This window comes from Penicillium hordei (genome assembly GCF_028827395.1).
Source record: "Penicillium hordei strain IBT 12815 chromosome Unknown utg000006l_segment0_segment0, whole genome shotgun sequence".
Lineage (NCBI taxonomy): Eukaryota > Fungi > Ascomycota > Eurotiomycetes > Eurotiales > Aspergillaceae > Penicillium > Penicillium hordei.
The window spans coordinates 3987780-4011634 of record NW_026623147.1 but is presented as its reverse complement, the minus strand read 5'-3'; the positions used below and the strand labels follow the sequence as shown (position 1 = coordinate 4011634).

General features: G+C 48.3%; 11 protein-coding genes across 11 annotated transcripts; 5 read left to right on the top strand and 6 right to left on the bottom strand.

Moving 5' to 3' along the window:
• Positions 1-736: 736 nt before the first annotated feature.
• On the top strand, positions 737-2542 carry N7537_012146 (uncharacterized protein; the record flags this gene model as incomplete). Its single annotated transcript, XM_056903200.1, has 1 exon — positions 737-2542. One exon carries the CDS (start codon positions 737-739, stop codon positions 2540-2542), a length of 1806 nt encoding a protein of 601 aa, XP_056748487.1.
• Positions 2543-2688: 146 nt separating this feature from the next.
• N7537_012145 (uncharacterized protein) lies at positions 2689-6948 on the bottom strand (the record flags this gene model as incomplete). The annotated part of the gene is made up of 6 exons (XM_056903199.1): positions 2689-3037; positions 3097-3717; positions 3775-4122; positions 4176-5824; positions 5881-6739; positions 6788-6948. The coding sequence occupies 6 exons, from the start codon at positions 6946-6948 to the stop codon at positions 2689-2691; spliced, it is 3987 nt and encodes a 1328-aa protein (XP_056748486.1).
• A 264-nt stretch (positions 6949-7212) lies between these two features.
• On the bottom strand, positions 7213-8806 carry N7537_012144 (putative amino acid permease; the record flags this gene model as incomplete). Its single annotated transcript, XM_056903198.1, has 2 exons — positions 7213-7250; positions 7303-8806. 2 exons carry the CDS (start codon positions 8804-8806, stop codon positions 7213-7215), a joined length of 1542 nt encoding a protein of 513 aa, XP_056748485.1.
• A 789-nt stretch (positions 8807-9595) lies between these two features.
• N7537_012143 (uncharacterized protein) lies at positions 9596-11814 on the bottom strand (the record flags this gene model as incomplete). The annotated part of the gene is made up of 2 exons (XM_056903197.1): positions 9596-11718; positions 11784-11814. 2 exons carry the CDS (start codon positions 11812-11814, stop codon positions 9596-9598), a joined length of 2154 nt encoding a protein of 717 aa, XP_056748484.1.
• Positions 11815-12564: 750 nt separating this feature from the next.
• On the bottom strand, positions 12565-14111 carry N7537_012142 (uncharacterized protein; the record flags this gene model as incomplete). Its single annotated transcript, XM_056903196.1, has 3 exons — positions 12565-12597; positions 12640-13632; positions 13713-14111. The coding sequence occupies 3 exons, from the start codon at positions 14109-14111 to the stop codon at positions 12565-12567; spliced, it is 1425 nt and encodes a 474-aa protein (XP_056748483.1).
• Positions 14112-15024: 913 nt separating this feature from the next.
• N7537_012141 (uncharacterized protein) lies at positions 15025-15420 on the top strand (the record flags this gene model as incomplete). Its single annotated transcript, XM_056903195.1, has 1 exon — positions 15025-15420. The coding sequence occupies one exon, from the start codon at positions 15025-15027 to the stop codon at positions 15418-15420; it is 396 nt and encodes a 131-aa protein (XP_056748482.1).
• A 1397-nt stretch (positions 15421-16817) lies between these two features.
• Positions 16818-17285, top strand: N7537_012140 (uncharacterized protein; the record flags this gene model as incomplete). The annotated part of the gene is made up of 1 exon (XM_056903194.1): positions 16818-17285. The coding sequence occupies one exon, from the start codon at positions 16818-16820 to the stop codon at positions 17283-17285; it is 468 nt and encodes a 155-aa protein (XP_056748481.1).
• A 755-nt stretch (positions 17286-18040) lies between these two features.
• N7537_012139 (uncharacterized protein) lies at positions 18041-18529 on the top strand (the record flags this gene model as incomplete). The annotated part of the gene is made up of 1 exon (XM_056903193.1): positions 18041-18529. The coding sequence occupies one exon, from the start codon at positions 18041-18043 to the stop codon at positions 18527-18529; it is 489 nt and encodes a 162-aa protein (XP_056748480.1).
• A 245-nt stretch (positions 18530-18774) lies between these two features.
• On the bottom strand, positions 18775-20742 carry N7537_012138 (rhomboid protease PCP1; the record flags this gene model as incomplete). Its single annotated transcript, XM_056903192.1, has 5 exons — positions 18775-19045; positions 19108-19282; positions 19345-19678; positions 19740-19843; positions 19899-20742. 5 exons carry the CDS (start codon positions 20740-20742, stop codon positions 18775-18777), a joined length of 1728 nt encoding a protein of 575 aa, XP_056748479.1.
• A 387-nt stretch (positions 20743-21129) lies between these two features.
• N7537_012137 (uncharacterized protein) lies at positions 21130-21570 on the top strand (the record flags this gene model as incomplete). Its single annotated transcript, XM_056903191.1, has 1 exon — positions 21130-21570. The coding sequence occupies one exon, from the start codon at positions 21130-21132 to the stop codon at positions 21568-21570; it is 441 nt and encodes a 146-aa protein (XP_056748478.1).
• Positions 21571-22240: 670 nt separating this feature from the next.
• N7537_012136 (Mob1/phocein family protein) lies at positions 22241-23527 on the bottom strand (the record flags this gene model as incomplete). Its single annotated transcript, XM_056903190.1, has 4 exons — positions 22241-22757; positions 22809-22923; positions 22981-23249; positions 23505-23527. 4 exons carry the CDS (start codon positions 23525-23527, stop codon positions 22241-22243), a joined length of 924 nt encoding a protein of 307 aa, XP_056748477.1.
• Between the last annotated feature and the right edge of the window lie 328 nt (positions 23528-23855).

Genomic DNA, 23855 nt, shown 5'->3' with positions numbered 1-23855 from the left:
CTCGGCCACTTAAGCGATCACGACCTGAGAAAAGGAAGTTGCCGAGACCAGAGTCGGGAGGTGTAAAGCGTTTGCGCTTGAAAGCGGAGGACTGATTATGTGAAGAACTATATATAACCTTAGGAACCTCAGTAGGGTTCCGAGAGTCTGTACTTGTATCAAAATGACTATCGTATGGATTAGGCCTTGGCTCAGGACTGCACTAAATTAAAGTTTGGTGTTGGGGGTGCTACCTATTTAGGTTAGAGGATTACCTAGATAGGACAGTGATAGACTTCTAATCTGTATATTGTATATATATTGTATATACTATAGTCATTTGGGCCTAGTACAGTATCGGGTAAAGGCTGACTAATGCCACCATCAAGGGCTCCCTGCAAGTCAGTGCTTCTCAGCTTTCTCCAACCATTACCACTGCGCCTTCCCCAGATCCTGACCGAATGATCTATGATCTGCCTTTAGTTCGATTTAACTCAACACTATCCACATTGCTGGCAATCCCTTTGAGGACCTACTGCGCACTGCTTTTTTTATGGACCCCACCACTTCGTCTATCAATTCCGGTGCTTCCGTAGAAGCCAGGTCTATTGAACGCCCGGAATTAAAACTAATGCGCTACGAGTAGCCTATAAATTCTAGCTGAGCGCAGTACGTTCCGCCTTTCGATAATCTGTCTTCTCCCCACTTTCTTTCATCCTCCGGCAATTGCTAGCATCACGCCCCTTCGGTATTTTTCATGGCGGCTACCCAGGTTACAGGGGAAGGCTCTGTCATTTCCCCCACGGACCTACCAGTCAACGCTTCCGGCAAATCCAACAAACCAGATAAGGGCAAGAAACAACCAGTTGAGTACGACCTCGACCAATGCATCGCAGCAATAAAGGGGGAAAAGGTCCCGTCCGATTTAAGCTCTTTTTGGCATCGTAGAGCAGTCGTCCGCGGGATCCGTGATTCACTCCAATTTGCAACAAGCCCGGCAATCATCGAGCTATGCTCCGGCGACGATAGCCAAGCTCATCAGTTTTCGCGCGCACGCAATGCTCGCCTGATAATGAGTGATATAATTCCCGATATACAAGACCCTGCCACAGAGCCATACTGCATTTGGTATCCAGAACCTGCATCGGAAGAAACCTACCGTGAGGTTGCCCGTCGATATCCATCTATGCGCTATCAAGTCGGCCGAGCATGTGCTACTGCTTGGTATACGGGTCTTTATAAAGAATTGGATCTTCTACCGGACGTATCTATTGCTGAAGAAGCCCGCGATGTTGACGAAGACGCCGATATCTACAAAATTATTATGTCAGCTCCTCGACGATACGTTATCATGGATGATTTCTCTCGGTCTATTGATCTTGAAAGCCCACAAACACCTGCGTTTCTGAATGGCAATATGAAGCCTAGGCGGGCTTTGGGCCAACGTGCTCTCCCTCCCAAAAACTTGCCAGACACGACTGCAGACGATATTGACATTGAGGAGGATGGATTTATTGGGTTACAAAACATCGGCTTACTAGAACGCGATACTACACTCGGCCCAGGAGACTCAGGGCAATTATGGATGCCTCTTCCGCCTGATCTTCCACTTGAGAAACGCCTTCTAACGCAAGTGGCTGCGTGGGAGGGTAATGTGGATAGATACTCTCGATTGATGCATCCACGTAGGCTCAGAACGGAAACTGAATATAATTGTATTCTTCGTGGAATTTATCACCATACAACTTTTGCTAGATGGTGGGCCTATCAGCTGGAAACCAACCCTAGGCGAAATATTCTCCCGGGCAAATTGCTTAGCGAAGGCAATGAGCGCGAGTGTCAAGAGATTCGTACCGCGATCAATGCTCGCAAAATTATGAACAATGATATCTCTGGTATTAACGATGACTCTGACTGCCTCCCTTGGCTTATCTGGTGGCCGGTAAGGCCACATGAGAACACCTGCAATGAGCTGGCTCGCAAATGTCCGTCTATGAGACACCAAATTGCGATCACCTGTATACTTTGTGACTACGAACTGCTGTTCGTAGCGTTGAAACCCCCTCCACGCGAGTCTCTTTTCGTGGCTGCTAAACAAAGCGGAAACCCGTTCTACCTAAAATTTCTAGAGAAATTTGTTAAGGAGCGTTCTATTGGATCTAGAGAGATCTCAGAGTTTGGACCTTACGATACCACCCTAGAAGCAAGTTTACAGCCTGATTTGGAGCCCAGAGATACTCAAGCTTATTCTTCTATCACCTTTACTGATATGATTGTCCCCTGGGGGGTGCACCCCAGAGGCGAATGGGACGCTCCTGGTATCTACGGGGGCCTGCCAGCCCAAGCGGGAGTTGTGGAGAGATACATGTGGCTGTCAACTGAAACCGCGCAGAAGATTAAAGATGACTGCTGGAAATCCAGCGGAGTCTACGATGGCAGCGCGGATACTGGTCTCTTGCATATTGATGATGATGATTCGGAAAATGAACTTTGGCTGAAACTTTCACGTCCTCCAAAGCGTATGACGTCCTTCGAAATGGAAGACTCGGAGGACGAAAGCTAGTTATATTGAATGAATTGATTCTCACAAACCTTTGCTTCTCTGTATATATACAGTGCGTTGCCCGTTTGCTCTAATCTTGCCTCCTGCGAGGGTTCCTGCCCTGCTGCTATCCTCGCTACTGCCATCCCCGACAAACGAGGTATAACTTAACGTTGAAGTGTAGTAATTGCAGTCAACAAGGAGCTGTCGATTTTGTCTGGAATTTGCGTGATAGGATCTTGCATCAGCCATTCTGTGAGCTGGACGGGCAGAAGGGAGCTGAAGCAGAGTTCCTGTTCCTTATTGTCCAAGGGAACGTATATAGTTAACCCGGTTGGGGTTTCGCTGATATGCAAGCTGCCGATTGATTCTTTCACCTCTGTTACATTTCCATCTTGGGTAATGCTTAAGACAGAGGAGATGCCGTTGGTCATTTCAATGCTGGTTGTGCGAAGCATTTCGTACAGCCTAGCTGGATTGGTCTGGTAGCGAGGACTATTGAATGTTGCCGCAACACTTGGAAGTTCTCGTCAGTGAGAGTCTTGTCAAAAGGAAATGTTGGTTATAACACTCACAGCACAAGACCATGCGCTTTTCGTTTCAAGTCTTGATCACGCCTGGGTATGAGTGGCCTTGTCTCTCCGGGGACAGGGGTGAACTTTCTGACCGCAGTAGACAAGTAGCGATGTGTAAGATTAGCCCACTTAAGGAAGACGCTCAGGTGTCCGACATCCTCGAGGCTGTAATGAAGCAATTTGATGCGGCCCAGAAAGTGTACGGCCAAGTAGTCTTGGTCTGCGATGGCAAACTCAGCACCTGAAGTAACTAGAGATGTTGTACCATCCGTATTGATGATGGGAAGTACGTAGGCCAGCATCAAAGAATCTGGGTCGACATGACTAGATTCTGATTCTGATTCTGTCTGGAGAAGCGCGTTGAGGGACCAGATCTTGTCTTTGATCTCACTGTACGACGCCTGGGGACCGGCTTGGAGTAAGTCGTCATAGACCATTTGCAGAGTCAGCATTTGGACCCCTATACCCTCTATAAAAAATCTTTCCAGATCTTCGTAGTGACCGTTTAGGGTCACTTTACCTCGAATCTCTGTTGTGGACCATAAACACCTCGAGCTCTTGTACCAACCAGGTTCCCCCTTGTTGACCACAAATATCAGGTCCTTGGTCTGGAACTCATTTCTTCAATTTCAAAGTGAGCAGTTATCGATTTGCCACAGGGGTCTGTCTGAGACATACCTGAGTTCATCGGCAAAGGCAAGGATGTCGAGCTTGCTTATCCATTCATATATGGCAAAGACACGATCCAAATCTTCGAAGCCATTATCCCTTATTACCTCAAGCTCGACTATCATGTCCTCCCACGAGAAATCTGGAATTGACATGGTTCTCTTCATGAACCGTGAAAGTTGATCCAGCTGATCTTCGTCAACCAGTTGTGAGTAGCTATGCTTAAGACAATAAGCTGACAACATATCTGATGGACTATCCCATCGAAATGGCTTCCATTTAAACCATTCAGCAGCGTAATTTTTAGGATTACCAGGGTGCGGCATAAAAACTAGATTGTAATGCTCAATGTATTCTCTGTGTAGGATTGTCAGTAGATTGTTTCTAGCTGTTTAGTCTCAATCTCTAACCTGGCTTCGGTCCTTGCGGCCTGTGGGTCTTGTGAACCGAGGCACTTTGAGTCAATCGTAACGTATATATCCAATATGCGTTTCGGGTTTTTCAAATGGAGATCATCGAGATGTTTGCGGTCCTCGGCGTTGATCCACCACAATATCTTAAGAACAAATTCCAAGTCGTCATCCTTGCCAACGGAAAAGACGGAGTGGAGAAACATCCACTTGGGGCTGAGTTCTTCGGAGGAGGCTATCTCATCGATCTTCAAGAAGGGAAATGGTTCGTTCGCTTCCATGAAGCGTGAACAGAGTCGCTGGAGTCTCGGTAGGGGAAGAAAAGTTTGGTCCATGTCCGTCGGTTTAATGTCAGCTATGCAGAAGCTGCTTGCGTCTGTGTCCTTGATCAGTTGTATAAGCTCATCATCTCGACTGATTGAATCGCCATCATATTTCCAAAGATATTCCAGAAAACCAAGAAACCTTTCTGGTCGGTGCTCCGCGATATATCTCAAAGACTCCGAGAGGTCATCCCAATCGCGAGAGACAAGACTTAGTCTTTTATGCACATGAACAAAACGTCGAAGCCAGTTTCTCCATGATCGATGTTCTGAGCTTGGGGTAATTGTAGCATTGAGGTACTCTGGGTGAAGGAAAAACAGTTGGAGGCCGTGTGTGTTGTCCGCAGGGAGAAGTGACTCCGGCCCATAGGGATGACCCGTACGGAGATAAAAGTCTTCTCGATGCGGATACCCTACATGACCATCCTCACTGTGGACGGCTATATCTTTGTAACATGACTCCACCTCATCCACGTGGGTCAAGTACAAGAAGCGTAAATGGGCTATTGAATTCGTCCTACTAACTCGACGCCCGAAGATGTCGTGGTGCATATGAATGTACTGGCGGACCGCATAGACTTTTGCCTCAGTAGCTCCAAGGTGTGCGAACAATCGGTGCCTGTCTTTGTTGGCAACCGCTGTTGGCTCTATGATTTGCATATCCACTCCCGGTGGGACAGGAATCCCGTTTGTGGTTGGCAGGTATATGGACCAAGCGCTGACAGAAACCCATCTGCCAAATCTGAGAGGAATGAGTGCGAGTTTGCCAATAGATCCTTTGTCAACCTGCAACAATAGCCTCGCAAATTGTGAATGCCATTCCGCGCTGGTTATTTCAGACTTCATCCTCGAGGCCGGATTCTCCAAATCGTCTCGTAGCATCCTGATAACCAGATCATGGCTCATGCGTTCGAGGCCATAGCGTTCCAGAGATTTTATACAGTCGGGAGGATACTTGTTCGAGAGAAACGGGTCCAGCGTAGAATCCTCGAGAAGCGGACTTTGATTGTCATCCATAAAATCCGGAGTGGGAATGACAACATCATCGATCTTCCGCAGGCTGTTGCTGTGTTGGGATTTTAAAACGGGAGTCCCATGAATGAGCTGCTTGATTGAGCCAGACAGGTCTGTCCAAAAATTATTTTCATCGCCCTCCGTGGAGGGAAGAAACCTTGGCCATAAATAACACAAGTCTGGATCCTCGCAGAATTCTAAAACAGCCTTGAGAAAAGCTTGTGCAATCCAGGATCGGTGCGCCATGTTTCTTCCGGAATTTGAAATGTCCTGTCGGTTTGCAGTGGTGTCAAAGTCCGAGTGTATTAGGAACTGTGGCAAAGATCAGTAAATTCACATTATGAAGAGGTAATGCTGGTACTGCCCACTTCGAAACTGGACCCCCTGATTGGAAGAAATGCAAAAATATCTTGCTGCTCTAGTAACGGCTCGTTCAGGTGCGTGAGAGGGAACGCTAGGAAAACCTCTGCTCTTAAAGACGCCCGTGTTGCTTCTTCTGTATCGGGTATATTGCTATTGTTGCTTTTTGGAAGATCAGTTGCCACTTGTCTTGTGACATGGTAATGCCTGTATTCCACAGTAATTTGACCATTCTCGTCTGTCAGTTCAGTTTCCAGAGAATGGCGAGAGTCGTGAATGTCTCCAACACAGAATTTCTTGGAGTTTTGCAGTTCCCCGTCCTCATTGTAGAAAAAGACCCGTATCTCTTTCAAATTTCGGAGAAAAAGCAGATATGCCTGCTGAAGATCATTCAGTTGCTTGAATATTGTCTGACGAAGGAAGTCGATTTCCTGCGGATCCCCATCCTCGTGCAGATAAAGTGTCATCCGGGTCAAGGCATTGGGTAGCACATCGGCATCTTCCCACACTGGCTGAACCATTCCGAGACCCTGGTCACCCTTGTGTTGAAAGCAGAATGAAAAATGGCCAGACTGAATGTGCACTTTCCATGTCGCGATGAAAACAGATTTCAATCCGATTCCCTTGGCCCCAATATATCCATGTGAGGCTGACTTGGGGCTCTCCCCGACCGTACAAATGGCGGAAAGGTCACTTGCTGTGAATCCATCCTCATTACATTCGACCACAATGCGATCGGAGTAGATCTTGAATGCGATAAAGGGTGATTCACTTTGAGCGTTGGCATTCGTGAAGCGATTATTGTCCGCATTTTGAAGAAGTTCGAAAACGAAGCAGGCATCACTCGTGGAAATATGCTTGGCCAGGCTAAATGAGACCAATTAGCAAGAATTCAGTACATCGAGACATACTAACGTTTTGATTGCCTGGCCAACCTTTTTGTCCCTGGCGAGCATGCTCTCTTCTACGACGAGTCGCACATTGGGTGCCCTTTGATCCATGATCTCTTTTGTAATGAGCCCATACTCCATTCCAATGTCCATGACGGCATCTTTGGCGTCTTTCTTGTTTCTCATATTGGTAGCTTATGGGAATGAAATTGAATATGAAGAAGGTTATCGAAAGGTGGAAAGGAAGATTCTCCCAGGTAAGCACAGTGACAACGTGCCCAGGTGCTTCAGCTGCAGCTGGACTAATGCATCACCCTCTTAGGGGCTTTGGGAGGTCAATATCACTATGTATGGACTATACGAATAGATTCCTAAATTCCGTGATTAATAAGAATGAACAGTAACTAAATCTCAACAAAATTGTACATATAAGTGAGATATAAATCCCCATCAACCAAGAGCATCCGACTCAGGCGGACCCTTATAATCTATCAATTGTCAGCATCAAAATCCCCAGTACCCAAAGTCCAAAAAACTTACATTTCCTCGCATAACCCACATACCAAACCCCCGAAATCGCCATAAACCCAACAAACACAACCGAAGCATAATTCATCGACACGGCCGTAACCGGCAAAGCAGTTGGCATACTAAACAGCACCAACTCAAACGCAATCCAAGCCAACGCAACAACATTCACAAACCTCCCAAAAATCCCACCACAAGTCCACGGCGCCTTGGCAACCTCCTCACGACCATGCCACAAACTCAAAAAGATAGGGATAGCATAAGCCGCCGCGAGGGCAATAACACCCACCGAAACAAACGCGGTAAACGCACTCGAACTCCCGAGATTAATCAGCCCAAGCAACATCTGAATCCCCGTCAGCAAAACCAATGCCCAAACTGGCACGTCCCAGCGCTCGTCGACGCGCGCCCATACTTTTGCCAGCGGAATAGCGTCGTCTCGGGCGACCGCCCAGGTCGCGCGCGATGCGGCAACGGTTATACTAATTGAGCAGAAGACCGTTATAACCAGGACGAGGGAAATGAGACCGAGACCGCCGGCGGGGGAACCCATGACGCGAGCTAGGATATAAGGGAGGGCTTGGCCTGCTGGGGCATTTATGATATCTTGCAGCGGGGGCAGGGTCGCGCAGATCGGGATGATGAAGAATAGACCGGCTGTTCCGCCGACTGGGACAGAGAGTGCTATTGCGCGGGGCACTTTCACAGCTGGGTTTGCGCATTCTTCTGCCATTGAGGTGATCATTCCTATTGCGGAGAAGGTGTATGCAGCCGGGAGGAGGCCAATGAAGAAGGTGAAGTTTCCCCAGCCGGCGAAGGATTTGTCGTAGTGGGATAGGGTGTAGGATGGTGAGTGGCGGCCCGTATCTGCTTTGACGGAGAGGGCGATTAGGATGATTATTATTGTGAGGAGGGTCCATGATGCGCAGAGGGTGTCAACTAGTGGGAGGTGTTTATTTGCGAAGATGCAGATTGCCAGGGAAGTAAGGCAGACTGCGTAGAAGATTAGGAGAAGCTGCCAGCTGGATGCTGACCAGTCTGGGTGATAGATTGAGACAGTTGCCGAGAGCATGGAGGCGAAACCGAAGTTTACGGAGAGGGTTATGGTCCAGTTTCCGATTAGCCAGATCCAGGCGTTGATGAAGGAGAGGGTTGTTTTGTTGCCGCGGGAGATTTGGAAGGTCCAGTAGTAGGGGCCAGCGGAGGTTGGGTAGCGGGAGGCAAGCTCGGCGAGAGAGAAGGCGATGCATTGATCGAGGACGCAAACGACTATCCAGCCTACGAAGATTGAGAGAGGACCGCCGCCGTAGATGGCGGAGAGGAGGGGCGAACCTTCGCCGTAGGGGATTGCTGCTATGGCGAGGGTTTGGAAGAGGAGGGTTAGGACGGAGCGGTTGCGACGTAGTTCTTGTTTGTAGCCCAGACGGTCTAGTTCGAGATTCTCAATTGTGCCCTTTTCATGGTCTTGGGGGGAAGGGGAAGGAGGTGAAGGGGTAATTTCCTTCTTGAGATCCATGGTGATGGTAGAAGGTCAATAGTTATACAGGATATGTTCAGCAGACGTTGTCTGCAGTTGAGTAGTAGTGGGGGTATATGAATAGTTGACCCCTGCAAGCTATTGGGATAACCGGCAAGAGGAGGGATTTATACACCAGTGATACAAAGTACAGAGTCAATGCGTAACGCAATAATATGCGGAGGTGCAGCGAATAGCATGGATCTCATGTCGTATAACACGCCACCAAAGTACATATGTAAACAATACAGTCCAAAAGTGGAAGAGTCTCGCATTCTGCAATGATAAGTGAAGATAAACGTGGGATTGTGGAGTCTCAAGGATAAAAAGGTGCAACTAGGGCTAGAGGGGGTTTACGGGCATATTATCTTCCTATTGGGTTTCTTCATATCTTCATATCTTCATATCTTCATATATACTAGCAAGATAATAGAAAAGGTCGACTTGGAAGTAAATAAAAGAAGAAAAGATAAGAGAAACCTTGATGCTAAGCCTAACCCTAAAAAGCAACTAAATCCATGCGAGGGGAAGTTCTCCGCATTTGATCTGCGAGATTAGCTTCGAGATGTGATAGGATGTGATAGGATAGGATATACGTGGATAACATATGGGAAATAGAGAATTCATTATGATTTTATGGAAATTAGAGGAAAAGTGAGGTATCAAAAGAATGCGAAAAACCAAAAAAAAAGGGGGAAAAAAAGGGATAAGACCAAACATTACGAACGGTAGCATATGGTACCTAGGAATATGCAGAAAACCCCCTACATGGAAAGAAAAGCAAGACAATTACTGCGCCGTCGACGGCCGGCCCTGAGACCTGCGCGAGTGTAGACTAAGTCGGTGACCGGTAGACGGGGGACCCTCGGTAGCCAACAGGGGCGGGACACTAAATCCATATCCCTCGGTAGTAGCGCTACGATTCTGAGGATCGATCTCCACACGGACGGCAATGTCAAGTCCGCCATACATGCCACTTGCACAGGTGAACCCGTCGGCAGCGCTGTGCGTCGTTCCGGCATCGACTTCGCCCTTGTGCAACGGTGCGTGGCCATCCTTAGGAAGACGATCCAGTTTCGCGGAACTGCCTTCGAGGACACCGGGGTTTCTGGGACTTGGGGCGACAACCTCAGTGAGAATGGCGTAGTTGCGGGATGGCATGGTGACCTTATTCCAGGGGGCGCTCTTCTCCTGGCCGCCGGGCTGCTTGTTGAAGAAGGGCATGAGGGTCTCGTCGCAATCGCGGTCAAGGTGGTGAATTTTGTTTCTGCGGGCGAGGAGATTGGCGACGGCTTGAGGTGGGGGTTTGTTTGTGATAGCGCTGCTGACGACGTTGACGATGAAGCGGTGGTCATTTTCGCCGGAGAGGTTCAGTTTCGGGTTTGAGTAGAAGCGGCCGATGGCGGCAAGGTGGACGTCACCGCCGAGGATGGTTACGCGCACGCTGTGACTGCGGGCAAACTCTTGCAGGCGGTGGACCAGCATCTTGCGCTCGCGCTTGTGCTGGCGCGCGGTGTAGTGGTCGTCCAGGTCGTCGAGGAGATCGACTTGGCCATCGAACTCGTTGAAGAGCCCGCCTGCCACACCGAAGCGCTTGTTCAGTAGCCGGATCGGCGCGATCAGTGGGGACGTGAGGATGTTCTCGAGCCAGGCGAGACGTGGGTATGCGATTGGCACACCTAGCAATACCACCAGGTGCTTGATGTCGCCGTTGGCGTCGACGATCTCACGCTGCAACCGGTCGAAGATGAGATCGTAGGTGTCATCGTAGTTGACCTGATGGCGGGTGCGCTCTGTGCGGGCATCCAGACCCATAAAGGCAATGCGCTTGCCGAAGCGCATGTAGAGACTTCGGCTGCGCTCTTCCACGTACGGACCGGGCCGTTTGCCAATGATCCAGCTGTCGTCCTCGACCTGGTTCCCCAGAACGTAGGTGTTCTCCACTTGACGCGGGTCAACACCGGAAGTTCCATTGACGGCATGCATGGTTTGTGGAGAATCGGTAGTAAATGTCGACTTGGGAGGAGCAATGTGGTGCTGGAAGAGACAGTAATACTTGAAAGCGACACCACCGATACCGCGGAAGACAGCACACTTCATGAAGTGATCCGTGTACGAGCCGAATCCATCAATGATATCATGATCATCCCAGATATTGACCTGGGGGATGCGGCCATTGGCTGTGCGGAATGGTTCAGTGTTGTACCAGCGGACATAGTTGGCATAGTAGTAGTCATCGCAATCCGCACGCATCTTATTATCGAAGTCATGGGTGCGCCTCTTGTGTGGGTTCGAAATCGTAGTCCAGGGCTTGAGCGGGCCATCCACACGAATACCATCGTTGTAGATCTGGTCACCGCCACCAACCATAACATGGAATGGCCTCTCACCATGCACACGCATCACATCGTTCCACAGGTTCGGCCCCACCCAGGCATTCATGTCTGTGCCGACGGAAAAGCCATTGCACGAATGGAACATGATGCGCATGGACTGCTCTTCTGCAGGAACAACGAATTCCCACGCTGTCTGGATCTGGGCCCCGGACTCGTTGTGCAGACCGGGGATGTCGTACGCCCAGCGCGCCTCGAATGCGGCCACTGGCACGGCTAGCGAGAATCGCCAGAAAGCTTTCAGAGGATCCTCGTAAAGCTTGAGGCCTTCGATTGTTTGACTTGTCGGAACTCTGCCATCCTCGTTCTGGGCTCCGCTATCCACGGCGCCCACCTGGCGTAGGCGCAGCTGGGGCTGCTCCTGGGTTGGCTTGGTGACAATCAAGACACTGCCGTGCCAAGTGGTCGTAGCTTCGTAGTGCATGTTCTTGAGGTTGATTAGGGGACCAGAGACGAGCTCAAAACGGTCGTTCGAGCCGCGCGTGATCTGTTGTCCCGTTTCTCCATTTTGAGGCATCCCTGCGATTGCAAACATGCTTGGTTAGTTTGCGCGACTTTCAGATCTTGAGCTGGGCTTCCTATACCGTTGACGGGCTGCGCACTGTACTCGGCCATAATAAGGGCAATTGATGTGATTCAGGGATATCACCGGGGTGTGGGAAAATTAAGAGCCGTGGACTCGAGTCGCAGTCTCACGGGTTATTAAAACACAATTGAGCGAGAATGGGGTAGGGACGAAAGGAAAAGAATTAGGCAGACTCGAATGTGATAGGGCTACAGGGCTGAAAGGGAAAACAAGAAACCAAGCGAGATTGGGAGCTGCAGATCTGTACCTTTGGGCCCGCTGCCTTGGCAATAAAGGAGGTTACAGCTCGACTCAAAACGAACAGCTCTGACGCTGCCAAGACTTTCCGGTCATGACCTGACCAATGGGAGAGAAGATGACAGCAGCCACAATCCAGTTAGCCACGTAGCGCCACATAAGTTGTTTCCGGCTATTCCTGATTGGGTCAGTGAGGGTGGCGGTGCACTACTAGCTTCGATGAGGGTGGGTTTCTTAGATTTTCGTTGATTTTCGTTGATTTCCATGATTTCCATGATTTCATGTTTTGGGCACTTGTACATGCCCAGCCCTACAAAACTATGTATCAAGTGTTTACCGTATATGTCATGGAATAATGCACAGACTTTTATGTACTTTGTACATCAGGTTTCTCCCTATAACCCCGCTCAACCTCGGCCTATCACAACCTTGCTATTCACTGATCTACATGTGGAAACCCTACTTACTACATGCCAAAATCATGGAGCATCTTGAATATTTGTTCTTTGAAACCTTTGAAATAATATTGATGAAGCGCTGAATCAGAACATCCCAACACACAAAACTCGCTCGCGCTGGAAGACAGAACAGAAGCAAAGAATGAAAAGAGCACTTACCAAGACCTGCATCTGCAGCTTCGACCATGACCATGGAGATGAGTGATGTGGAATAATCCTAACAGGACGAGACCTCTTCTCCTTTTGATGAGTCTTGGAAGGCCCTTCTCGTAGCACGACCATATTCTGTCCATGGAACAGACTGGAAGCAACAACCTTCTTCAACTGCCTCTGGCGATACTGCTGGATATTAAGTCCATCACGAACAGCAAACCAAGCATCCCGGGAGCCACCCTCAAGTATATTCCGCAGTTCATCCTGGAGAGGCAAATAAAGCCCACGAAACTCATAAGTCTCCTTAGTGAGGAGCTCAGCGAAGTCATCCACGAACTGCAAGAACTGCACAGCAATAACCATATCCAAGCCAGCCGGGAACCCGCGTGTAGTCAGACCATAGTGGTGCAGGACGCCGATCTCCAGGATCTCAATCTGCTGCTGCATAGTATGGCGAATAACAGCCAGGAAACGCTCGACGGGAACATCAATAACACGCTCGCCCCCACCCTGGTTCCAGACCTGCCAGAGATCCTCGTAGTTCTCAATTGGAGCCTCGGACTCGAAGAAATAACCCTGCAAGCGGTCGGAATTCAGATCGAAGCCGAGCACTAACCTGGCGTTACTAGGTTCGTCCCGCATGTCGGGGACGGGGAGACTCACGAAGAGTACTGTGGGGGTTGTGTTGGCTGGGATATTGCCGAGCTCCGGCTCGTCGTGTAGAGTGACTTGTCTGAAGCCGGTGGTCTCTAGGAGGTGGCACTCTTTCTTGCGATGGAGTTCGTCGCGTTTACTTTCGATGTGTGAGAGGTAGATGTGGTAATCGAACACTCCCCAGGGATGACGCATATTACTGTTCGAAGAAGACGGGAAGGATAGTTCAGGGGATTCAGAGTCCGAATCCTTGGGGGAGTTAGAGTTAGTAGATGTAGAAGGTTTCTCCCACTTAAGGGGATGAATGCGGGCCATCTCATCGTCGAGCTGGGGGAGCTGGGGGCTCTGCATGGCCGTTAGAAAGTTAAGTCTTAGGTGTTTTTGGTTGCTGAAGTAGTGTCTGGTCTTCGGTCGTAGGCGTTGACGAAGGACTGGATGCGATACTCACGATGCTTGGGACAATCTAGAATGATGGTTGTGTTTGGCGCGAGAATCTTTTCGCAGAGTACAAAGGCAATCTCCTTAATGGAATGATGGACAGTGAAGAGTAGGCACAGCAGTAGGATAAAACTCTTGAGCTCAAGGCGTGCGGAGAGGATATGGGAGATGAGCTCGGCGAAGAACTGTGTACTTTCCTCCTCGTAGATGAAGTAATAAATGATGTCGAATAGGTAGAAAGCGATGGCTGCCTGAACCACCTGCACAATACAATGAACAATTACGAAAGTAAAAGATCCAAAGCACAGGACGAAGCCAAAGCAGAGGAAAAATAATATCCAGTCGATGTGTGTAGAAAGGTCCTGGAAAAAATTAGTAAGGGCCATAAGGAGCGCTCACAATAGATGGGGCAGCTTACAATGTAGAAGGAGGCTTATTTGCAACGTTTTGATGAATGAATCTGTCGAACTAAATAGTCAATTGAATTGTGCTTGTGCTTGTGCTTGTGCTTGTGTATGTTGGTTTGCTGTGTTGAGATGGTTGTATGGAATTCTATCCCAAGTCGTGGAGCGGAGGTTCCTTTTTGTAGGATAAATTGGCATTGGACAACTATAGCCTCTCGAAAGAAAGAGAGTGATAACACAAAGGCATTCTAAAGATGTTTATCTGAAGCCCTCGAAGAAAATCTCGAGACTTGACAATAAAGGATACAAAGAGCACAAAGGCCATTCTCTAACAAAGTCGTTGTCTCAAGGGTCCTTTTTGTTAGAATAAGTCTATAGCATTATATTATTGGACTCGGCATTCAACCCATAATGCACTTTTTCTTTTCGGCCGAGTATCAAAGGAAAAGAAAGGAGCCCAAGAGTTTCGTTCCAATGAAACACGAATCGAGTGTACATCGTATAATCAAGATTGAGTAACAAAGAGTCTCTCAGATCAGCGAGGTCGATGATTCATCAATTGATTGTATTAGAACAAAGGACATGGGATGACCTTGGCTCATTTGTCAAGAAATCAAGTGTTTCACGTAGACATAGACTCGATCAAAGACAGGACAAAGGGACAGGACAAGGCCATTCTGGCAATAATGAGTCTTTGTTTCCACCCAAAGTGTGTTCATTGTATCTGAATATTCATAATATAAGAAACCTTGTCCCTTAGTCTTGCGTCTCAGGCCGTCAACTAGCACACTTTTCCTTCATAGAGAAAAACCAGAGCCCCTATCCAAGGCAACCTTATAAACAAAGGCCAAGCCCCTCTACCTTCCACTCAAGCCACTAAGCTGTCTCAGCAGACATGGGACAGAACAGTGTATTCGTCATACGCGCTGACTATATGGAAGGGTTTGACGATGAAACCTGGGTCAACATAAGTTCTCAGTTGTCGGAGGATCCAGACAACGAAGACGCTGACTGGGTCACCGTGGTTCTTCCTGAAGAAATGGAATTTACCCATAGCGACGAAGACATCCTGAGGTATGCCCTTCACCACATCCAAACCAGGCGAGCCATCGTGAGCGAAGTGGCACTGCATAACATGGGGGTGGCTTGCATCTCGATCCCGATCCCAACTAGTACTGCGGACACGGCTACAATCTTGATTCGTGCCGAGACCGATGGGAATAAGTGGCTCGAGTATATTCGTATTGGGATGGCTAATCTTGACCGGAAGGTGATTTTTGGGTGTCGGTAATCTGTGGGCTTTTTAGTTGTAGTACCCAATAGAGAGAGAGATAGAGGGGGAGAGGGGGAGATGGTCAAATTGTGACTGATCCAATGGAATCTGAGAATTATGTCAAGGTAAGAATATGTCGAAGTGATTATTTATTAAAATCAGTACCTAGATGACCATGCACCCCATAATCAGCTCCCAAGTAAATGCGCGTCCAAGTCACTAATACCTCAGGAATATAAATCATACACAATTCTCAAGTACCAAGTACTAAGGACCAAGGACCCGGGCCGAGTATATCACGAGGTGCTGGCTGCAGGAACTGCATGATGGCAGGGCTACTCTTAAAAAGAAATGTATTTTTGGTATTGGAATGGATGCGCATGCTCGTAGGGAAATGGACGAATAGTATGCATAGCCTTCTTCAAGGGTCTGTTGGTTACCGAGGATCATGTACGGATGGCAATATCTATTTTCGACTCAAGGTTTATAGTCTGGACAGTTTGTGGTATAGCATAAGGAAATGAATATTGTATTTTATAGTCTTTCCGAGAGATACTAGAGTAATAGATTTAAATATAGGTCAAGCTACATACCTACGTCGGTGGTTTCAAATCTGACCAGTCATTCCCAGCTTATTGTAAACAACACGCATTTCTCAACTATCACATTTCCCCCCTCCCCAGATACAATCGATATACCTTTACAAATATTATTTGGAAAAGGACAGTTCCTTCCGATGGAAATGCCGGAAAATACTCTGTCCGGCGAGGGGAAATCTGTAACTTGGTAGTATAGTATCTTGATCCAAGTTGATCACCACCAGTTCTACCTGGTAATTTGACAAGCGGTGGTAAGGTCACTGTGGCGAGACGATCGTTCCATATTTTGTCTAGAGTTGACCTAGTCGGCATAATTCTCAAACACTGGATAACTCTCTTACTACGTCGTCCCTGCCCTTCCAATTGATAGTTTACCACTTCTGTCGGGTATGAAATTTATCTTCTTAGTGTCCTTTTGAGGACATTGATAATACAGATAAATGTTTTCTATATACACCGGATTAGTTTACTGGTCGATACAAATATAGACGAGTCCATGGATATTTGCCGATGGGCTCAAAACCACACTTCGGGAAGAACTATACATAGTACAAAGACTATATCTCCACCAAGGATCACAGCCATTGGAAGGATGAAGAAAGTCATTGTAACAATGAAAGGCCTTTGTTATTTCCCATGCAATACTCCAGATATCACATCTCGACTGTCATTTTATAAACCCTCGATGTCCTCGAACCGAGTTCTACGTTACCGGCATCGCCTAGAAAAACATTCTTATATTATCAACACCCAAAGCGCAACTCCTCGCAGAAACAGTGAGTCCCTTAGTCCTTTCCACGCCCACTAACCACCGATATGGCAAGCAATTTCCAACCAAGTGTGTACAAGGGCACGACCGGGCAATATTTCGCCGAGCCCGCCGGCGACCGAAGCGACTACTACTGGGTTACGGTATGGTTCCACAAAGACATCGATCACCGCGGCATTTCGGATTCGACAATCATGATGTCTGTGAAGGGTAGGATTGAAAACGGCGACTTCACTATAGAAGATCAGGCAATGCATGGGATAGGGAAAAAGTGTCTCTCGATCCCTATCAAGCGCGATCCGGATACACTTATGCCCAAGTCGTATACGCCTGATCCTACGCATCCCGATCTTCTTCTTGCTCGCAATCTTGCGGATTATTGGCATGATCAGATCCAGTTTAGGAAGGTTATTCTAGATCAACGGATGATTTTTGTTGATACTCGTCGTAAGACGGTGAGACTAGAAGATATGTTGGATGTGGGAGAAGTGCTGATGGATCCCTGGCGTATTTAGATTATTCTTTGTCTGTTTATTGTATCAGGGTCGACTTCTTCGGACTCGGATCTTTCAGGTTTCTTTGGACGTTAGAGCGATCAATGCACTACTTTTTCCGCCCACGTCTATCTATTCCGTTTTTACAAGAGTCTTCGTAAAAGCATTGCATAATAGACTTGCTTGCATAATTGTCGGGAAAAGAGAAAGAAAGCATCAATGTGGTATAGTTGAGATGCAAGATAGATAAATTAGTAGAAACTAGATATCCAAGAACTGAGAAAGTATTCAAATAATGTTACTAGTTATTAGTTATTAGAGGACTAATAGTCTAACTAATACACAATGTTCTGACAATGCTCTGGCAATATCAACTGCGATTATCTCTAGTCTTCCCCGGGATCTTTCATTCTATACACAAAGCCACTCTTATGACCAAAGGATAAACGTCTCTTCTGATGGAAGTAAATTAAGGATTTGATGGGGAAACAAGACCAAAGAGAAGATAAAAAAAGGGTATAGAGAGGCAGTATACTTCCTCAAAGAACAGAGAAAGGTATTATAGCCATGAAAGAACTAGTTCCTTTTATTGTTGTCACCCAATTCTCAGAAAAAACGGCTTGTACCCTAGTATATAAACCCTCGACGTCCTCGTCTCGGGTCTACCTCACCACCATCATCCTGAGAAGCATTTGCTAACACAAAACAAGGACGAGACCACCTAAGAACACCTCGCATCCATACAACGAGAGGCCTTCATTTATCCAACCACCACAATGCCTTTTTTTCAACCAACTGTATTCCAGTCTAGCCAGCTCGAGAACGGCCACCGATTCCATTTCAAGGACCCCCACAACAGCCAGCCGGGTTGGATCTGGGGTAATGTGGCTCTCCCCGACACCATGAGCATGGATACCAGCGACTTGGAGATTATAGTGCATATATGTGACACCATCGCAGAGAACTTGGTTGGTTGGAGCGATACTGCTCAGCACGGCTTGGGGAAGTATTGCGTCTCGTTCCCTATCCAGATGGAAACGCCCCTGCAAGATAAGAAGAGGCTGATGTTTCAGGTCGAGTACGCTGCACTGTGGTGGGTGAATCTCGTTCGTGCGGGGACTGTTTCTATTGACAAGCACTTCCTTTTCCGGGCCCGTCAGGCGCCCGTATATCCTGAGGATCGGTTGTTGGATGTGCCTTTGCTTTGGCGTAAGCCTGAGTACACGGTTCTAAATCCGTGGTCTTCCGTTACTGTACTACGGTAGATCATGAAGATTGGAGTGAGGTGAGATTTGTGAAGATGGTTTTGGGGTGTTTTATTTTATTTTATTTTTCCTTGGGAGAGTTTGGTAAGTTGAGATATCAGATGTTTTGAATGGAACAATGCAGTGAGAGAACATGGTAATCCAAGTAAATGAGTAGGATGAAAAGGCTAGGATTTGCCGTAGTAACGCCAGTATGATACAATTGGAACCCAAAAATAGGTTACCAGGTCTTTATTGATGAGACTTTAGATCCATCTTGACTGTCTCGCTTTTCTCTCACGCTCTTTCCTTTTCTGCATAAGGGTATATCCACACCCGGCACCAGTCACATACCCACCTAGATGGGCAGCATGGTCCATCTTGGTCAGTCGGGAGAGGGGCCAGGCGCGGAATAAGAACGCTGGAGCTATCAAGCTGAAGATCTCAGTGCCGACCAGGCAGGTGAGGAAAACCCAGCCGTAGGTCCAAATCTGCTCTTGGAGCCCCTGGGGAAGAATCCACATGGTGAGTTTATCACTAGAAAGGGTCAGTATCGATACCACATGGAACAAAGTCCGGAGAGATGGTGGGAGACAAACTTGAAGTGAGACATGCACCATGCGGCGACGATACCGCTGGTTGCAGCACTGGCTCCAAGGGAGGTCATGCCCAGGCGGCCGAGGATTACACTGCGTGTCAATGAGAAGACAGATCCCATGACACCGGAAGCGAAGTAGATAGCCAAAAAGTTTCCACGGCCGATTTCATCGTGGACTGTAGGGAAGGAAAAATTAGAACCCATATTTTTTAGTGCTTCCACTAGCCACAATGCATACCTCTGGTTCCCATAAGTCCCAGAACCATCATATTAGTTCCAAGATGTCTCCATGTCTGATGACTGAATGTGCTTCCAATCATTCCCAGTGAGCTGGGATAGAAAGGCACAATCACAAAGTAACGGTTGAGCAGTTTCCACGCGGGAGGCACGTATTTCCATAGCAAAGTGACTGCTACGTTAGCTGCCACGATGGCGCCCACAGTAGCCACAGCAGGAGGCACATCCGGCATAATGCGGTCCTTTCGTGCTGGGAATTCATATTTCTTGGCAAAGGTATAGCATAGGGCGAGAACCACGATCGAGAACAGAAGCGGAGCGAGTAGACGCTGGGACTGGGAGTTCAAATATGATTAATTAACAACCAAATAATTCCACAGAGCGAGCCATCCTTACATTGGTGATATTCATCGATTCGGGACTCTCGTTGGTAGCAGCAATATGATGCTTCTGGACCCAAGCGAGATACGGCCTTTCGATAGGATCCGCACGGGGACGAGCTAAAAATGTCAACACCAATACCAATCACCCAATCTCGAACCCTAGTATACATACCCTCAGTAAGCGCAGCCTCCTGGTACTGCTGCAGGGAAGTGTTCTTCCCAAACTCGCGCTTCAGCCGTTCGTGTTCTTCTTTCTCGCCATCGAGCCACTCCTGTCGTTTCCGTTCCTGTTCAGCCAACAAGCGCTTCTCATTCCTTTCACGAGCCTCCTTCAAAACACTCTTGCCGTAAGGAGAACCCTCCTCGCCGAGCTCGGCGTCATAAGAACCGCTCTGCGGCTTATACAAACCTAGCTTCTCTGCGCGGCGCACGAGCTTTTCTTCGGCGGCGCGATCCTCGCGCTCAATTCGGGCGAAGATGGCAGCGTCCTCGTCGATGGGGTACTCGTTGCGGAGCCATTCCAGGGCAATATCAAACTGCTGCTTGGTGACAGCGCGAGCAATGTCAATTGGCAAGTCCGCGTCGAGCGTGCCGGTCAGACGGTGGCCGTGTAGGACGGCCAGGAGACGGTTTCCTAGCTTTACGTTGAACTTGGCGGGGCCAAAGATAGCTTTGATCTCAGCATCGGAGAAGGGCTTTTGGCGAGGGTGAACCTCCGAGGGATCCGATTTAGGCTTTGGCTTTGGAGATGCGGCGGATGTACGTTTGAAACGGCGGGGGGTGGAGACCGGGTTGAATCGTTGTGGGGATATCGGGGTTGGAGCTGGCCGAGACGGGCGAGAGAATAGTTGGGATAGAAGGTTCGGGACTGGCAACGTGGATTGGCGCGATGTGCTGTACTTGCGCCATGGGGTAATGCGGAGATCGCGACTGGCAGGCCGGAATGTTACTGGCAGCACGGAGGTGCGGAGCCCTGGGCACGGAGCCCGCCATACGGCCCAGACCGCATTGCTCATATCCTGTGACTGGAGAGCGAGGGCTCGGAGAGAACCACGGAATATGGGGTGGTGGTTGATTGTTCGGAGATCTTTTTGGCGGCATCAATTGACCGCACGGCCGTAGAGTTGTTCCGAGACCGCGGTTGCAGAGGTATAAACCAAGAAGATAGAGAAAAGATAGGAATTGTCTGAATACGCTTTATTCTTTAAAATAGATCATCAGCCTGATCTATAGTATCATAAATTCTACACATCCCCAAACCAATAATACTCCAAACCAACCTTTAACATCTCCCTCCAGAGCTGATCTATAAGCCCCACGTGATGATAACACGATAACAATCCAAACAGCTTTGGAGATCAGCCCGCATCGATCCCAACTTCCCTCACAAAATAACCATCAAAATGTCAACTGAAGCTCTCCCCATAACCCCAGGAGCCTTTGCGGAAGCAATCAAAGAGCTCCCCATTGCAGTCCTCTATGGCAAAGTCTCCGAGCTCACAAACTCCATCGCACACCTGCACCGCTCGAATGATGAGCTCCGTGCATTCTTAACAGAAAGCAACGACTCGGAAGAAGAAAAGAAGGAGCTGGAGGGATATGTCGCCGAAAATGAGGGCGTGGCAGTATCCATGAATGAACGCATCATGTTACTGAAAACCGAGGTCGAGAATCGTGGACAGCCTTGGATTGAGCTTGATGAGCTTAAGATCGACAAGGGACAAGATGCTTTGATAGATGTGCCGGTGACGAATGGAAATGAGACTGAGACCGGGGCTGGACCTGGGGCTGGTGCAGGGCAAGAGTCTAATGATCGGGAGGATGGGGATGGGGTCTATCTGTGACCCATTCGGTGGGTCATCTACGTACAGCCGGCTTTAAGCCGGCTTGGACCGCTCAAATCTTCAAAGGCATTCTTTCAAGTGCGTCAGTGGCTCTCGATCACTGTTATTTGCGGGCGCTTTACTGCATTTGCGTGTGGGTCGAAGATCGACCTATGTCAATTGGCTATGTTTCGCAACATGCGTACTTCACAGTACGATTTACAAGCTCGGATCATAACGGCTAAGAGACGGTCATCCCGACGAATGACTACGCCCAAGCCAGGGACTACTCACGTCTTCTGTGGCCCTAGGCACACAAGAGTCACCAGGTCCAGACAAAACGGAATGTATCTAGTGGATCATTTACAACCCCGAGTCTTGTTATGGGATTATGATCAGATGAAGGTGTTGCAATGAGTAAATAAAAAAAAACATGCAATGACCAGCTGACGCTGGATGAAGATATGCAAGATCATCAAGTAGAATAATTCACAGCGCATGCTAAATGCTCAATCAAAGCCCCGGCTCTGTGTCATATCATCGCAAATTCGCCCTTTTTTTTTTATGGAAATGGCAGAAGGAGAAAGCCAGAATACTAACAAAGTAAGACAGCGCGGCCCAACTCCAGGTTAGCGGACATGTCGTGATCGTCAATGTAAAAACAAAAAGGTGCAACTCCAGACCGGTGGAGCTAAGGGGCGGCCTGCTGGGCCCAGTGGCCACCGTTGAGCGCCTCTGGGGGAACCCGCTGCTGCTTGATGAACAACTCGATCAAGGGCTGCATGGGCTCCATCTCCTTGTCGGACACAAGCCCGTAGTACTTTGAAACGGTGACGAAGTGAACGAAGCACATGTTGAGGACATCGTGCTTGTTAATGTGCCAAAAGGGGTTGAGCCAATGAGCATGGTACAGATGGGCGTAGCAGCGGAACATCTGCTTCATGATACCCTGGCAGTCCTTGTAAAAGGTTGGCGGGAAGCCACTGGACTTGCCGATCCAGTCCTCTGGGTTGGCGGGGTCGGAGGGAGTTGTTGATGCGCCATTGGCCTCTTTGATGGAAGATGTCTCGGGAGTGCCGTTGACTTTTTCGGTAGGGAACATAACAGGGTCGTGGATCTTGCTGACGATCCATTTCTCAACGCGGTTGATGAACTTCGGGGCGGAAATTTTGGCGGCGCGGCCGTCAACAAGCCAGGTATAGGTCAGCCTTGAGAATCGTTAGCTCGGTTCATAATTTACCCCGCCATACTCCACATACCGTCCAGCGGACATTGTTGGGCAAGTGTTTTCATTGCAGATAGGTAGACCGGTTACACTGTTCACCTCCTGGATAACCTGAAGCATGCCGTGGAGTAGACGATATTGTTCAACAACTAAAGCGGAAACACATTAGCCTCCAGGCTCTCAAGATAAGCTTCAAGATTGCTTACTCTGGTGAGCCAGCCACTCGCCCAGCTCCACATTCTTCGGGCAAGCACAAAGGGTCAAGAAGTTGCCCCTCACATTTAGCGGGGCATACTTCTCCTGGAAGAAGTACTTAGGTCCCTCGGGATCGTTCGCTTGAGTCTCTACTGACAGACTGCTAGAGATGGAGGGCGAATTCGACATGGTGGCTTGATGTTGAGGAGTAGAGGCCTGCGCTGGGCTTTTGGGGGGATTGTTGCTCTTGTTGTTTCCTCCCCGGCCAAATCCTTGGCGACTGTGTTCAAAGATAGAGTTAGCAGATGATTGTGGCGAGGTATAGCTGTTTGAGAATGAAGTGGACATATATTCAAGAAATAAGAGTATATGTGAACGGCAGGAGGTGCCAGGAGAGTTATTGGACTTTAAGGAATAGAATGCTCCTTTGTATTTGTGGCGCCGGGGGATTCTTCGTGCAGTATGAGGGGGTAAAGGTAGAAGGAAGACTGAACAGCCGATTGCAACAAGTCCACAATGGCACAACATTACTTACACGCTCTGGAAGAAGGTCGCCATCTTATTGATCTGCAATGCTTCAAATCAAGAAAATAACAGGGATGAGGGACGAGACGGTGAGATGTCCACACGTTGAGGATCCCCTTTTGGTCTGGGCCATCGAGACACTAGTCCTGTTTTTGTCCGGAATCGGATAATCTATAGCCCCGCGCGTCAATCGAATTATGGGAGCTCCGTCGTAAATGGCCGATAGCACAATTGTCAATACACTATTGACGATATATCGGATCGCTTACTTCCAATCTAATATCAAGGATACATTCAATCCCTTCTTTATCGTCACTCTCATCTCTACACACCTACGACCTCGCAACAGCAATAAATTCCA